We start from the raw sequence: 16,966 nt of genomic DNA on the forward strand, positions 1-16,966 counted from the left end.
GGGCAGATGGCAGAGAGGGTGGAGATGGGAGGGGGGGGTGGGAGAGATGGATGGCCAGGGCGAGGGGATGAACTGGTATCTGAGCCTGGCCACAGAGAGCTAATTAGCTGGGTTTGTTTTGGGGGGAGAAGTGTGGAGAGAGGGAGGGAGGCTGGCGACCATGGGGCGAGGCCTGTAGTGACAGTCTGAAGCTGGGAGCTTTATTAGTGAAGAGGGCCGATGTTGAAGCAGCTGGCAGGGGGGAGGGAGACCCCTGTCCCACCCCACAGTAACCCACCACCCCCCCCAGCGGCGTGGTGGAGGGAGATATATAACACAGCAGCGCTATTACCCGAGAGCAGTCGGGAGTGGGATGGATCACAGTCATGACAGACATGGACACACACAGTCCCTTAAAATACCCCTGGATTGGGTTTGTGTAACCCACCTAGTGGCTCTGGTTTTATCTTCTCTCTTGGAAAGACATACTCTCCCCCCCCCCCCCCCCCCCCCTACCACCACCTCCACCCCACCCCACTTTGCTCCTCTCTCTCTCTCTCTCTCTCTCTCTCTCTCTCTCTCGAGCGTCATTCAAGATAAGTCTTAGGGTGAAGGAGCACAGAGAGGAGGTGGGTGGGCTAGAGGAGAACAGAGAGGAGGTGGGTGGGCTAGAGGAGGAGAACAGAGAGGAGGTGGGTGGGCTAGAGGAGGACAGAGAGGAGGTGGGTGGGCTAGAGGAGGACAGAGAGGAGGTGGGTGGGCTAGAGGAGGAGAACAGAGAGGAGGTGGGTGGGCTAGAGGAGGAGAACAGAGAGGAGGTGGGTGGGCTAGAGGAGAACAGAGAGGAGGTGGGTGGGCTAGAGGAGGAGAACAGAGAGGAGGTGGGTGGGATAGAGGAGGAGAACAGAGAGGAGGTGGGTGGGCTAGAGGAGGAGAACAGAGAGGAGGTGGGTGGGCTAGAGGAGGAGAACAGAGAGGAGGTGGGTGGGCTAGAGGAGAACAGAGAGGAGGTGGGTGGGCTAGAGGAGGAGAACAGAGAGGAGGTGGGTGGGCTAGAGGGGGAGAACAGAGAGGAGGTGGGTGGGCTAGAGGAGGAGAACAGAGAGGAGGTGGGTGGGCTAGAGGAGGAGAACAGAGAGGAGGTGGGTGGGCTAGAGGAGGAGAACAGAGGGGAATTTGGGAGGGGTGGAGAAGAGAGGCAACGGTTTATCATCCACCTCGGACCAGATCTTGATTCAGTAACAGCGGAATGTTCTAAGTGGCTGCCGCTAATGAAGCTTGAGGACCTCTGATCTACGCGTGTTTATCCTCCCAACAGCTACGAGGCCGTGGTCGGGTGTGTCTTAATTCAATTGTTTAACATTAGGGATAATCACTGGGTTGTCAGAAGATGCTCGAAACAAAGCAGACACATGAACCCGCATGTATGCATACACAAACACACACACACACACACACGCATGAATGCACGGGCATATACACACACACAAACACACACACAGACCCACCCACATATGCACACATACTGATATTGTATGTCCAGACATATATTCATCAACACACATACAGACACATTTATATTCATCCACACACACATTATTTGCTGATAATTTCTCAACCACAAGGTCACAAAGATCAGAGCTGTATTTTGTAAAGTCAGCTGACAGGCAAGAGACATATTCATATGGTTGGAAGAGGCTTGCGAGCTGTGCATGCAGAAGGACACATGCATCCTCCAGTTGAGGCGGACCCAGAGATTGCAGAGCGCTTGCGTTTAGGAAGGATTAAAGGTGTGAGTATTATCGGGATAAGGTATCGAGGGGTTACCGTTGTTACCAGGCTGGACGGGTCGCAGGACCTGTCTGAAGGAGCCGGGACTGATGATCTTTTGATCTGAAAACAACAGCCACACACTCAGAGAGCGCCGGGTGTGTGTGCTTATGTTTGAGTATGTGTGCGCTTATGTGTGAGTATGTGCGCGCTTATGTGCGAGTAGGGCTGCAACTAACGATTATTTGAATAATCGATTCATCTGTCGATTATTTTTTCGATTAATCGATGAATCGGATAAAAAAAACTGAACATTACTTCAAATTCACAGTGCAGACTGAAGTGTAAAAACACCAGGTTATTGCGCCAACGTCCCAGAACTATTAAAAGTAATATTAAATAATAAAACAATTAAAAACACATAACTGGGATAACACAAAAAAAACATACAATGTATGATATATGATATATTTATACAACGGGGGACCTAAATCCAGCGATCTGATTGGTTCCCAACTGTTGTATAATGACCGTATACATAACTGCTATGACGCCCGATCATTTTGTGAAAGTATCACTCTGCGCCTTGAAGTGGAAACCGTTACAACCGTTCTCTCGGAGGGACGCTAAAGTGTGTTGCATAGCGACCGTCGTGCATTTTGAAGGCAGCCAGGAGGGACTACTTTTTGGTAGTCTTTAATAAAACGGCTACTTTGACTTTCTTGGTTTCTTTTTAAATGTAGTGTGTCTATGACTTTCGTTTCGCCATAACAGTAACCGTTGTATAAAAGCAATAGATCACTTCAGTCAGTGGCATGTGCTCATTATACCACTGTGAAGGGGGTCGCCGGCCCTCCGCTGCGCGTCGGGGCCGGACAACGCCCCTTAACAGTGGTATAATGAGCACATACCACAGCCTGGCGTGATCTATTGCTTAAGTATATAAGGGATGTCCATGGTTAACCGGTCAAACCTATTGATACCATTTTCGAGACTCCTTGAAATAGAACTTGTAATATTGCTTTAATTGCTGATAAGATGATGATAGTTCAAGATAGGACATTAAACAGGTCATAATTCTATCTTTACTATCTATTTTATATTACTGGGAAAACAAGTTTTCACCAAAATCTCAATTATTATTTATTTTTTTCTGTTGCATTTGAACGCATCAATCATATTACTGAGCCGACCTGAACACATCACATTTGACACTTTTTTTAAGCTAACTAGCTCTATATCATGCCGATTTTAACATGGATTTAAAAACTGCATTACTGTTTTTAACTGACGGGACTTTCTACACCGTCCGGTTGTGTGATTACTACCGCTGCTTTGAATGACTGTTGATGCACGCGTTGCCGACTCCGAGCCCGTCTGCACAACGTCTGCAGCAGCAGCAGCTGACAGTTTTCGGTTGGACTATACTGAGTTGAAGGAGTTTTTTTAACCCAAAGACAGTGAAGGTACAACACTTCTATGTAGGCCTACAGTCCAGTGTTAAGATACGACCAAAATACAAGCTGTGGTCGCTCACACTAAAGCTCGCTGTGGGCGTGCATGAACCATGAACCAACCTGTCGGCGGCTGGCTGTAAACAGTGCTGCGCCTACGAGTAACTTATTAATCGCGCGACACAACGAATCGACGACCAAATTCGTTGCCAACGCATTTAGTAATCGAATTTTATCGATTTTATCGATTCGTTGTTGCAGCCCTATGTGCGAGTATGTGTGCGCTTATGTGTGAGTATGTGTGTGAGTCTGTATGTGCTCATGTATGTGTGTGCGTGTGTCTGTGCATTCAAATCAAGTGTGGGTGAGTGCATGTGTGCAGGGGTCAGCCCCCACACTGACCTCTGGGTCTGGGGGCTCTCCGCCTGCGGTCCCTGAAGGCGGCCCCAGACTGCAGAGCCTCCAGCAGGCTGTCCATCACCCCCGTCTCCTCGTTTTCTGGAAAAAAACAAGCAGGCAAAATTTTCAGAAATATTTCCATTTTGTTATAATTAGTACCCCCTCACTATTATGCTGCTATCGCACTGTATGTTGTTTGGATGCAATTTATTGGGGCTGTCTTCTATCTATGTTGTAGCTTCATGTTATGGTGCCCTGGCCAACTAAAGCGACACATTTTTTATTGAAATATGAATAAGGATACATGTTCAATTTATTTAGGCTTTACTCTAATGGAAATGTATTTTCAATGTCTGATCCTGTTTGGTGTTCTCTACTGGGATGCATGCATTTCCTGTTTGGGATTAATATAAATGACTCTTCAGATAAAATCAATAAAAACACACTAAAAGAATCAGGGGGTGGCGGAAGTGTCACTGACTCTCGAGTGTTGCCATGGCGAGGGAGAGAAGGCAGGGCACGCATAACTGACAGGTGATTTGAAAGTCAGCCAAGCGTCTAACAGGCCGATATATTTCACACGCACGTACTACACACGCACGCACACACACGCACAAAGACATCACACACCCGCACGCACACGCACACACAGCTGCTGAGCCAAGAGTGAAATGTCCTCTGTTTCCTACAAGGAACGTTGGGAACCCGTTGCTTGGCTGACGCTCTCCAACACATCGACAGGCACACCTGCTGACCCCCCAGGGCTTAGCACACACACCTGAACACAGAGGACTCTTCACACCAGAGGTGAGAGTTCAGAGTTCACGGACAATACACACCCACTAGGTACATGATTCCCGACCTGCGGGGCAGGTCCTAAGTGCTTCGTGGTTAGTTATCAAGGAGAATATCGATTTGTTATTTTTTGTTAAATGTTAAATATATTGACCAGAAATATAATAAGACCTCCCCTTTCTCCATGTTAAGCACTATTAAATATTAATTAGGACACTTTGAACATTGCACAAACCTGTATCTGCACATAATTAGACGTTTTAGATGACCCTGTGATATACTTTTTTAATTCCAGTATGCAGTATATATAGTTGGAAGAGGTTTAGGAGGACACATGCATCCTCCAGGTACGGCCGACCAAGAGATTGCAGTTTAGGCCTAGGTACGATTAAAGGTATTATTATGTGTAGACTCAAGACTAACATTTTCTGGGGTGTGTCGCTTATATTAAATACTACTTATATATATATAAAACAATAAAATAACTCGCACTTAAGGAAAGTATAATATTAACCCCTAATATTATCATATTAGTAATGATGCTAATTTATAACTCATATGATATGAGTTGCTGTTGCACTACAATATTAATAATGATGCAAAATGATAATAGTATAATATACTTCTAGTCCCATTCAAAAATAAGAAAAATTGTAAATGATAATAAATACATATTAGTAGATGATGGTGTCCTTGACAAAACCAAGGGGTTACCAACGATGAAAGATTTGGAAACACTGGACCAGATCATATGAGTGGTGCCGCAGACCCAGCCTCCGAGGGACTATTTATGAATGTGTTTATTTTTTGGTGGGTCATGCCATATATTTAGGGAGTAAAAGCAGAGGTGTGGTGGGGGGGGGGGGGGGGGGGGGGGGTGAGGGTTAACCTTGACACCTGAGCTGGGTGACGGATCAGGTGATTCCAGCAGACTGCAGAGGAGGGGAACGCTCAGGGACACACCAACCACCTGTCAGCCCAGAGTTAACGCCGGCTGCCACCGCTCCCGGGTTTGTGTGTGCATGGGTGTGTGCATATATGTGTGCCTGTTAGGACTGTCGTATGCAGAAACACACCAATAAACTCTTTGACAAACAGTCCCACCCACACACAGTGCTTTCACAGTCACACTCACACACACACACACCTGACCCCACACACTGTGCTTTCACACACACACACACACACACACACACACACACACACACACACACACACACACACACACACACACACACACACACACACACACACACACAGTGTCGACCTCATACATCTTTATATCTTCATAGATTAGAAGTCTCATAGCAGCTCATTCCTGATTGTTCTTGTTTATTAAGCTCTCTGCCTCCACAACCTAAGTGATTAAGATGCTATTATCGGAGCTATAGTTTAGTCTGTCAAGGCGGTGGAGGCCCTCAACAGAGTGGTGGGAACATTATTGTCTTATTCAGGGCTCAAGATGGCCAACAAAATGGTTGCATATTCTACCACTTTGGATGGACAGAAGGTACGCGACAAAGGACATGCCAATATCGGGACAAAGCACCTCAAAAGGGGTGCAACCAAATTTGTAAGGGGTCCGACAGTTGGTGGCAGCAGTGCCATCAGTAGAACATGTTAGTCTGGAGCCCTGCTTATTACATATTTTAATGGTTGAGGCATTCCCACATCATAATGGTCATGCCAGCCTAAATGGGGAGAGAGCATTGGTATCAAGCTGAAGTGCACATAAGTCAACCCCGCTCTGCTTGTCATCAACTAAAGCACCATTACCTTAGACCATTTTCCGCAACCTATTTAGTCTGATGTAGAGCCTCCATCGCCACTCAAACAAAAATGTTTTCCTTTGAGCTAATATTATATTATATATTAATATTATATAACGCCTTCCAATGAAAAAGTAACATGTGTCAGGTTCCTCCATGGAATCCCTAAGAGATAATGTGTTTTTTTTATGCAGTTTTGGGGTCAGGAACGATATCCAGCAAATATATTCCAAGCCATATTGATAACATCCTCTGAATTATTTTGGTGAGGTCTTTCCAGGGTTGGACTCAGTATTTCAGAATGTACTGGTTTTAAACTGCCCGGATGATTCACTGCTCTTTCTGTCCCGTTCCCTCTCTTCAGGGCTGATCACAGCACCCTCTATAGACCGGGTCACTCACCATCTACCACCTGCTGCACAGCACCAACAGCTGGCTCTATGCTCTAGACTGGGCGCACACTAGTGCATTTAACCTCCCCTGAACTTATCCTGGTATGAGGGCGATGGAGGAACAGGATTGAGAGGCGGGGGAGGAGGAGGAGCAGGAGGAAGATGAGGAGGTGAAGAAGGACGGAAAAGTTGAGCAGTGGTAGGGCAGAACAGCCGAGGCAGGAGGAGAGAGTAGGAACAGGAGAGTGAAGAGAAGGAGGAGTGAAGAGAAGTAGGAGTGAGGGCTTTGCTGAGGATTAAATAGGAGAGCTGTGTCCTCCACTACTGCTATATGGGCTGCTGTTTCTCTGTCCACTTATGTCCTCCACTACTGCTACATGGGCTGCTGTTTCTCTGTCCACTTATGTCCTCCACTACTGCTACATGGGCTGCTGTTTCTCTGTCCACTTATGGGGGACATCAGCTGCTCTGCGTAGCTGCCACATCAGCCCTGATATAAGGCAGGACGGGGGCCCGGGGATGGGGCAGCCTCGGTGTGACTGCAGAGTCCCACCACTGATTAAAGATGACCGCCCTGCTATCCCCCTCCCTGCGTTCCTCCTGTTTCAATAGAGGAGAGAAGGGGTGGCAGAGAGAGAGGCACTTTAAGACTGAAACCGCTGCTGGACAGAGGGAGAGAGGGAGGGAGGGAGGGAGGGAGGGAGCCAGAGAGAAAGCTCTCAACTCTTTTAATCTCCAATGTGAGCCAGACAGGGATGACAGGGAGAGGCAGGGTGATAGAGAGACACAGAGAGTGATAGAGGGAGAGACACTATATACTTTTTTTCTTTGACAGACTGAAGAGAGAGAGAGAGAGAGGAGGGAGGGATTGAGAGATAAAGTCTAATAGGAAACGAAGGATATAGAGAGATGGCTAGATTAACAGCAAGAGAGAGACATCCAAAGAACGTTTTAGAGCGAAAGATAGAGCCAGATACCGACCATGAGAGATGGACTGAGAAGGCAAGCAACAGAGAGAGCGCGAGCGAAGAGAAGAGAGAGATGGACAGAAAGAAATGTTGGGTGATCACATGTTCATGTATTTTTTCAGATGTTGTTCTTATTGTTTTCCTGCCAAGTTATCTTTATCTGTGCACACCCTTCTCGCTTTTGCTCAACAGTAGGATAATGTATTATCCGAGCTTTGGGATGTTTCCTAGTTCCACTCTCTTCTCCCTATCCAGCCCAGAGCAACACATGTATTTATTTAATGAAACAAGACACAGCAAATGAACGCTTAGTGGGAATTCTGTCAGCCTTACCGTTCTGAGGCTCCTGGCTGTTTTGTAATTATTTCAACCGTATTCACCACTGACGCTAGTTGTACAGCAAACCGCAATGAAATTACAATTTTCTTGAAGGCAAAGAAAACCTGTTGAAAATCTAGTGAATGCAAATGTGAGTATGTGTGCTTTTCTCACACACTTATTTCAATAAAGTGTGCGTGCATTGCAGTCTCAAGGCCTTTGTGTGTGTATACTGTGCAGGCATATGTACTGTGTGTGTATTGTGTGTACTGCTGTCTCTTAGTGTGTGTGTGTGTGTGTGTGTGTGTGTGTGTCTACTGCTATCTGTGTGTGTACTGCTTTGTGTGTGTACTGCGGTCTCTAAGTTTGTGTGTATATATTTGTGTGCATATCTGTATGTCTATGTGGGTGTGCGTTTGCGCGCATGCGTGGGTGTGATTGAGTGAGCAAGTGTGTGTGTGTACTGTGTTCTATGCGTGTGTGTTGTATGCGGGGAGTTTACCTGAGTCTGACTGAGTTTGGTCTGTATTAATAAATATTAATGACGGCCAGCCTGGCTGAAGCTGTCACACTCCCCCCATGGGAATAAATCTCTATCTCTCTCTCCCCCCCTATTCTCTCCGTATCACCCCCCCCCCCCTTCTCTCCCCCTGCTATCTGGCCAGCTGGTCCTGCCAGATGCCTGCAAGCTTTTTCTCAATCTGAGTCAATCTGAATCCCAGAGAGGCTCCAGCCTGGTGAGATCCATTACCCAGGGACGGCATCTGCAGAGCCCAGGCCGAAGCTGCTCTGACTGGGGCTCTCTGCACCGCCTCCCCCTCTCAGCGGAGCATCACGCTTCGGCCTAAACAGGCTCCTTCCCAGGATGTCCTTACATGGTGGTTATTATTAATGGTCTCATAATTAACTCATGAGCAACTATTTCAGAGTTTAAACAAGGGCAAAATACGTTATAAAGTTATGCCTACTAATAATATAGGGTTAGTAAATAAAAAAAAACATGAATAGACTCAAGAGACATATGGAAGTTTGTTAGCATCTCCAATAGCAGTGTATTTTGCAATTGGCAATTCTAAGTGCAATTGGCAATGCAATATGCGAAATGGAAGTGAAATCCTCAATTCAGTTTGAATAAATCGTGTATTCAATATTTGAATGAAAATTCTGGGTGTACTGTGTACAGCAAGTGACTGAGCAGGCTTCAGATAACAATGGACACTTTTTTGGAAGAGAGGATATCAAACAAATATGTCGAATATCATTATTATATCATTCGACATCTCAATAGCAGTCTGTTCTGCAAGCCAACGATCATTTGATTTGTGCAGTTGTAATTGATACTAACTTCCTCTGAAAAAGTTTCAGCCTACTTTTAGTTATTGAACAGGAAAACTCACTAAAAAACAAACGTCTCCAAAACATGGATGCATTGAAGTGTGCACACACACTTATCATTTCTCGAACTGTCCTTCCTCACACAATTTGGATGGATCAAAAATCTAACTCCATATAACTGAATCCTCTAAATACATACGTATTCACTGGCTATATGAGGTTGAGGGTTGAATCCATCCGTCAATTTCATTGCTGCGGTTCTGATTGGAAAATGCAGCACATTCGCGTCATAACTGATGTAAAAAGTTGACACGATTTTGTTTTGTCGGACATTCCTCTCAGTATTTCTCGATCCTGTCCTTTATTGGGGTCATTTCTCTTTAAGGCAGAAAGTTCTCCCACCCTCTGCGAGAGCATTTGCACCCTGTCAAAAACATCAATTGGCGATGCTCGGCGAGAATTACAATCAATGCAGTCTGCGATGGCAGTGATAGCGGCAACAAGTTCGTCCGTCGCCATTATTCATCACCTTCTTTAGTTTGGTCCAGAGCGGCCAATCAGAGATAGAGTAGGGTTCTTCCCAGAATGCCTAACCTAAATAATTCCAAATGAATTGAGAATTGCATTGCCAATTGCAAAATGTACTTTGAAATTTCATTTTTCAAATTGCACATTAAATTGTGAATTACAATATGCTTTGCCATTTCAATAAAGATGGCAAAAAATGTTTTTTTTCCCCTTTCTGGCATTCGTCATCCAGAATGTGTGTGTGTGTGTGTTTTATCTTTGCCTGCTCCTGAATAGTGCCAGTGGTGCTGTGCAATTGAATTGAAACTTTTCACAAACCACCTTTTTTGTTGGAGGATAGTTGGAAGGCCTATACAACTGACATCTTGCGTCTAGAATTGTTACATTGAAGCTCTGCTGTAACCAAGTCAAATTGAGTGGATCCGAAAGCCACCGAGGTCGTTCAAACAACACTTACTGAACTTTGGCTTTATGAACCGTCATTCAAATAAAATGTTAGTTTCTCTTAGAAATTAAAAGGAAAAAAGTTGAGTTGATTCAAATATTTACGTTTATGTTAAGTCTTTCTTATTGTGTGCTTTTGAGTGTGCGTGTAAATGTGTAAGAAATGAGTGTGTGTGTGTGTGTGTGTGTGTGTGTGTGTGTGTGTGTGTGTGTGTGTGTGTGTGTGTGTGTGTGTGTGTGTGTGTGTGTGTGTGTGTGTGTGTGCAAAGCACTCTTATTGTTCAGGAGGCATGGAGTCAGAATGGGGATTATCTGGAAACACAAACGTTCCAATTTTACACATCAAACCTGGGCTCCCTCTCTTCATAGAACCAAGACATGATGAGCTTTCAGAGAAACAAACACACAGCTGCACATTTATAAAATCCCAGAATACATACACACACTTCCTCCGCTGTCCTGAACAACTCACACATTCTAACATACACTACCCTACGCTCTCCTTCACTGCTGGAGCCAACATAGACACTCACTAAAACAAAGCGCCTGGCAGATTATAGACACACGTGTTGGCTGACACCGGAGGTAGGAGGAGCAGATCAGAGGCGTGTTGACTGACATGGCTTTAAATATATAAATATGAGAGGGAGAGAGAGAGAGAGAGAGAGAGAGAGAGAAAGAGAAACAGAGAAAGACAGAACTGCTAGAGCGTTATTAACACTAATAGCTATGGAATAGGCCTTAAACCGCTGGCTGGAAATAGTGCTTCAGAGGAGGACAGGAGGGCAAAGGGGCAACCAGGGCCACAGAGAAGTAAGAGCTCTGACAGTTAGCGAGCATACAGAGAGCATTGGATTCACCTGCCACTCCACTCCCCCCACTCGGTAGCTGAGCCTGGAGCTCTGTGAGCAGGAGGGGAGTGGAGGAGAAGTGGGGGGGGGGGGGGGGGGGGGGGTGGACTGGAGGGAGCCGGCAGGTTTTAAGTGTGTCGAATGAGACCTGCGTTACGAAATCTTCATCTGCTCGGTCACTTTACTCATTCATGAACCTTTCCTCAATGTTACTAGACTCGCGTATAGTTTTCAAGTATAATCTTTGATTATAATAATAAATAATCAAAGAGAAAGAAACAAAGAAAGATGAAGAAAGAAGAAGAAAGTAAAGAATGAAAGATAAAGAACGGCAAAAAAAAAATGAAGGTAGAAAGAAAGACCAAAGTTAGAAGTGAGGAAAAAATACCGAAATCAACAAAAAAAGTTAGAACGAGAGACAAATTGAAGGGCATAGAACAAGCTGCAGACGATGTTGTTATTTTGACCTATTTTTCTGTTCTTTTGGGAACCAGCAGAAGATTAGTGGAGGATGTAATTCTTATAGTAACAAACTGGCCAATCCCATGCCATGGATGTCTCTAAACAGCCCACAACATTTAAAACAAGTGCAGAAAGACACACGCTTTGGCTTCATTTACGATGCCTTAGTGCTATCCCTGACAAAAGGAACAGTTGTAGATGGAGCAAATTAAATAAAGCATGGTTCTAAAAACATAAAACCAAGAGGGAGAGAGCGACAGAGGGAAAGAGAGGGTGAGATGATAGGTTTATTGAGTGAGAGTAAAAGAGGGAAACAAAATAACCAAACAGGGAGAAACCACAAATGAAGAGCTTTAGGGAGAGAGACGGAGGGAGAGGGACGGGGGAGAGGGAGAGGGACAGAGGGAGAGGGACAGAGGGAGAGGGAAGGAGGGTGAGGGGCAGAGGGAGAGGGGCAGAGGGAGAGGGGCAGAGGGAGAGGGGCAGAGGGAGAGGGGCAGAGGGAGAGGGACAGAGGGAGAGGGACAGAGGGAGAGGGAAGGAGGGTGAGGGGCAGAGGGAGAGGGGCAGAGGGAGAGGGACAGAGGGAGAGGGAAGGAGGGTGAGGGGCAGAGGGAGAGGGGCAGAGGGAGAGGGGCAGAGGGAGAGGGGCAGAGGGAGAGGGAAGGAGGGAGAGGGATGGAGGGAGTGATCACAGGTGGAGGGATGGAGGGAGAGATCACAGGTGGAGGGATGGAGGGAGAGATCACAGGTGGAGGGATGGAGGGAGAGATCACAGGGATAGAGACCGGAGGGAGAGGAACAGAGCGATGAAGAGAGCGGGACGGTTTTGACAGACTGGAGTGAGAGAACAGAGGGCTGAAGGGAGAGGGATGGAAGAACGACAGAGGGAGAAGGACAGAGCCAGAGGAACAAAGGGATGGAAGGAGAGGAGTTGGAGAAAAGAGGAAAGGGAGCCCAGCCTATTGTTATCTCCCTGACTGCAGCGCCACCTCCACCAGCGCCCATTTAATCACACACACGGCTCCCTGCGGTGCCCCCCATCTGCCGGGTTTACATGTACACCTGGTCCGGAGGCTGGAGGCCTGGACATCCTGCCTCTAGCCCAGCAGAGCATGGGGGAGGGGGGTACACATGCCTGGCAAAGGACACTCAGGCCCTGTGACCGCATAGCGTTTTTTTTTCTGGCAGAAACACCGGAATGAAGCACATAAGGGCTCAAAAAAAAAGTTGTTGCATCTCCTTGCCTTGTTGACTGTTTCTATGACAACTAGCAACGTTGCCAATGTATGATACCAGTGTATGAATTGGTATCATACATTCGAATACTTTATCATACGTACGGGGAACTTCATGAGTGAGTGATAAGCATTGTGTGCAGACCCAGACTTTCGTTGTTGTGAAAGTAATGTATTGTAAAGTCCGTCATTTATCGCCAATGACCTTCTCTTTTTCTAAATTGAATGGTTCATTTCACCGCTGACATTATCTGGGACTGGGTGACGGAAAAAGGAAACAAAAGTTCTGAGATTCTCAACCTGAAAAGCTTCCAGCCTCTACTCCTAGTCTCAGAGCTGGAGGCCAGGCCACTGAGGCCCGACCCGAGCACAGCCGGCTGGAGGCCAGCACGCGGGCCTGGCCCGGACGCTCGGCCTCTACCCCAGGACAGCAGGGTGGATGCGGGGGGCAGGACAGGAGGGAGGCTTACCAAAGTCCTTTCAGAAGCCAGAAGTACAGATTACCTATGTCTACTGATGTGTCAATACACCTTCTGTCGCTTAAGAAATCCATCACCTCAGTAAAGAGCATATCTGAGACACCAAGGCACCTTCGGTGCATGAAATATCGCAAATCCGCATGACACAGCATTGATTTTAAATTGATGATTGATTATTAGTTAGCCATGTTAAAAATCCCTCTGAAAAGTAAATATGTTGGCCTGTATGGCAAGCTTCTTCACATGCATCATGGACACATCTTTATAAGTGGGCATGCATCTTTATATGTAGAGAGGGGTGAATATTGATAGCGGCCATGCATCTTTCCATCTCGTTCTGATCCTGTTAATAGTGCATGGCTGGCAGCCGTGTAGAGATGTTAAATCACACTCTCATTTGTCCTTCCACAAACATGGCTGCTGCTGGCTCAGCCTGGGAGTAAAGGTGACACAAAGCAGACCCTTTTGCACAGAGAAAACACACTATACACTCTGATTAACAACCTCTATGGGGCTCCTCTATGCAAATGCCTTTATGCACTTGCAGCTGCCCAGCATGACAGTGACGCGGCTGCTGCCCAGCATGGTTGTGACGGAACTGCTGCCGGGCATAGTAGTGAGGGACCAATGAGAACCCTGCATGGATCTCATTGGTCGGGATATAAGGTTTCTCTCCCTGTGCTGGCAAACATTATCTCTCTCTCTCTCTCATTGGGATGTCCTTCAGTATAACAAGCCTGTTGTCTCTGTGGGCTTTTTAGGGAATTGATGGGTAATCAGATGATTATACACAAAATCCCCATCCTGGACAATCCTCCACCACAAACAAAGAGAAAGCTCTTTAGTTAATAAATATACTGTGTCAGTGTGCGTGCTTGGATGTCTGTGTGTGTGCAAGACAGTGTGTCTATGCACCTCTGATAGTTTGACCAACAGTGAGACATCAGATACGGGAAGGCGAAAAGCAAAGGAGAGAGGGAAAGGGAGATAGAGATAATGGGGAGAAGGCAGAATAACATAGTGACCGAGTCTGCAGCATACAAATCCAAAAGAAATATTTAATACAAACACACTGTCTACGTGTTCAAGAGACTGTGTGTGTCTGTGTGTGATTATGTGTGTCTCTGTGTGTGTGTCTGTGTGTGTGCATGAGTGTGTCATATAAGGCTGGAATCAACATGCCCTAGTGATGTCAAAGTAGTTTCCTGTTAGCCCTGTATTAATTTGAGCGTATCTAAATACATTTCCACCTCTAGGCATTCTCTATAAGCCTCTATGACAACTAATGGCTCAAGTCTGTTATGCTTTTGAACTACTTTGAGAAACAGAAAACTTAACTAGAACAAACACACACACACATAGACGTGCACACACAGGTTGTTGCTTTTAACTGAGCTACCAGCTATCGAACATGCCAGATAAAAAAAAAAAGAAGCAAATAACATGCAGACAAGGGAAATATGTGTACATACCTATGAATTGTTAAAACAGAAAAATATTCCTAGTAATATATATTAAAAAAAAAACACGCACACACAAATAAAAGGCTAAACACTTGCATGGGAAGCGTAACTAAGTGTTAACATTAGACTACATGTTGGTGACCTACACGTTGGGAGTAAGTTACACAATATGTTAGTCATATTTTAGAATGAGGCAACTTTCTGGCAGGGGTAGGCCAACTGGATGTTAACATTAGGCAACATGCTGGTTAGTTAGATGTTAGTGCTAGGCTACATGCTGGCATGGTCAGGCTAGCTTGATGATAGCGCTAGGCAATGCCATGCCAGCTCCTCCTGCCTGGCTGACTGCAGGGGTTGGCATGGGGCCGGGTGGCTGTACTGTTGATAGAGTGGTGGGGAGGGCTGGTACTTGGCACACCGGTCCCTGGCAGCCACAGCCTTTATCTTCATGGCTGCGATGCCTGAACCTGCCTGCTAAACAGACTTTGCATTGGCTAGCTGTCTTATCGGGGAGCGCCACAGCCGCGGTCATTGTTTGAAGACGGTGAGCAGATGTCTATGTAGCGGTGGAGTGCGGCAGCGTTATGCAGACCATATTATCATGTCTGGTAAATTGAGTTGAATAAAAAAAGCATGACAAGGTAATTTCATGTTACCAGATTGTCACTTTGATCAACATCCATTAATGACTGACAGAGTGCCAGTTGGATAATAGAAAACGTGTTACTGGTCGCGGTTTCTTCCTCAGAAAACAATGAAACTAATCGGGAAAGCATGTTTAATTATAGCAGGTATTTTAATTAAACACATCTCTGGACTGGGGGTGCCAAGGCTCAGGATGCTGCTGAATAAAATAAAGAAGTAAATAAAGACAATGCGGTGTGTCCTTGAGTTCAGAATGAGTGGTCCCTGTAACAGAGCTAAATACTGCTAGACTCGTCAAGACACTCTGCACAATAGGCTTGGGCCGTATCTAGTTTTAACACCTTCCATTCGTTTTACTGGTGTATACGGGCTATGGTGGTATTTGTGAAACGAAAACAATAATAGAGAACTGAATGTAAGAGCTGAGCTGAGGATAAAAGTCATTAGCATGTTTGACATTGTCTTGCCTACAATTCTGTGTGTCTAATATTCAATTAGCCTACTAAAACAGGTCTTGCTGGCATTAAGTAATTATGAATCAAAGAATAATAAGTAGATAGGAAATAAGAGTCCTTCTTCCATAGATCCGGTCCAAATCATAATGTGTAGCTCTACTCGAGTAATCATTTTAATTAAAAGTTTCAACCAATGTAAACCTATAGTGTTAGTTTAACCTGTATTTGTTACATTCTATGTGACGTCAGTTCATCCTGTATTTTACACAGTCCATCTGCGTTACTCCCACACTTGAGATCCACTGGCAACAAAGTGTTTTACCTGGTTATACTGTTGTGGAACTATTGGAACCATCTACCTCAAAAGAGTGATTTTAATGCATTTACATTTACATTTCTTACAATTCTGGGAACATTTACAAACGTGAGACGTTTCCAGGTTAAACCGATTCTATTGTTTAGGGCAGGGTACTTGGTAATTCACCTATAAGAAATGGCTCTACAGAGAGAAGTAATGCTACCTGACGGTTTCGCTTGGTAGACCTGTCACTTCGGCAGATATACTGCCCAGATATACCGCCTTTACTTCTAGATGGCTGTAATTCAGAGCGTGAATATCTGTTGAATATCTAACATCTTTCGAACTTGAAAAAATATATACTTTCAAGCTACATAAACTGCTATTGAGATTATCTGAATAAACCACCAGAGCATCGCTATGCTGCTATAAATGTCACTTTCAGGATGTTCCCGGCGGGCGGTCATTAATGTAAAACTTGTTTAACGTGTGGGAACTCTGCTTAAAGGTACTAAAATCTTATCATTGGCAAACTTAAATGTTTCAGTCTCAATCACAATGCAACAGCGAAGATTTAATTGCTTCAAAACTTGGACAAAATATATATCAACATAATAAAAAATGCATTCATAAGATGAATTGAATAGCAAAGTCCATATTTTTGCGGAATTGAATAACGCCTTCGGTATTTTATAATACCCTTGTATACTGTAATACTGTGATTCCCCAAGCCTACTGCACAATTATCTCCCTGCAAGCCACCAATACCAACACTCCAACAACCATTGTCCACTCAAACGTATCCATCTAGAGCTGTTTTCACTTCTATAGCTAGCAGCCCTTGAGGCAACCCAATCACATACACATATGTAGCATGCATATGAGAACAAAACAGTAATCTTTGAGATCGCCACTTTAAATCCC

General features: G+C 45.2%; 1 protein-coding gene across 4 annotated transcripts in view; it reads right to left on the reverse strand.

Annotated features, from left to right (window-relative positions):
- Positions 1–16,966, reverse strand: part of LOC115558374 (protein diaphanous homolog 3) — a 235,635-nt gene that overhangs the window by 59,645 nt on the left and 159,024 nt on the right. For 2 of the 4 annotated variants that reach the window (XM_030376445.1, XM_030376443.1), the window contains 2 exons: positions 3,606–3,701; positions 1,807–1,872 (listed from right to left, as the gene is read on the reverse strand). In XM_030376445.1, the coding sequence (XP_030232305.1) occupies positions 1,807–1,872; positions 3,606–3,701 (162 nt within the window). The remainder of the gene's footprint in view (positions 1–1,806; positions 1,873–3,605; positions 3,702–16,966) is intronic. The other 2 variants (XM_030376444.1, XM_030376446.1) reach the window with 2 other exon arrangements.

Source organism: Gadus morhua, chromosome 14 (assembly GCF_902167405.1).
Source record: "Gadus morhua chromosome 14, gadMor3.0, whole genome shotgun sequence".
In the NCBI taxonomy this organism is placed as follows: Eukaryota; Metazoa; Chordata; class Actinopteri; order Gadiformes; family Gadidae; genus Gadus; species Gadus morhua.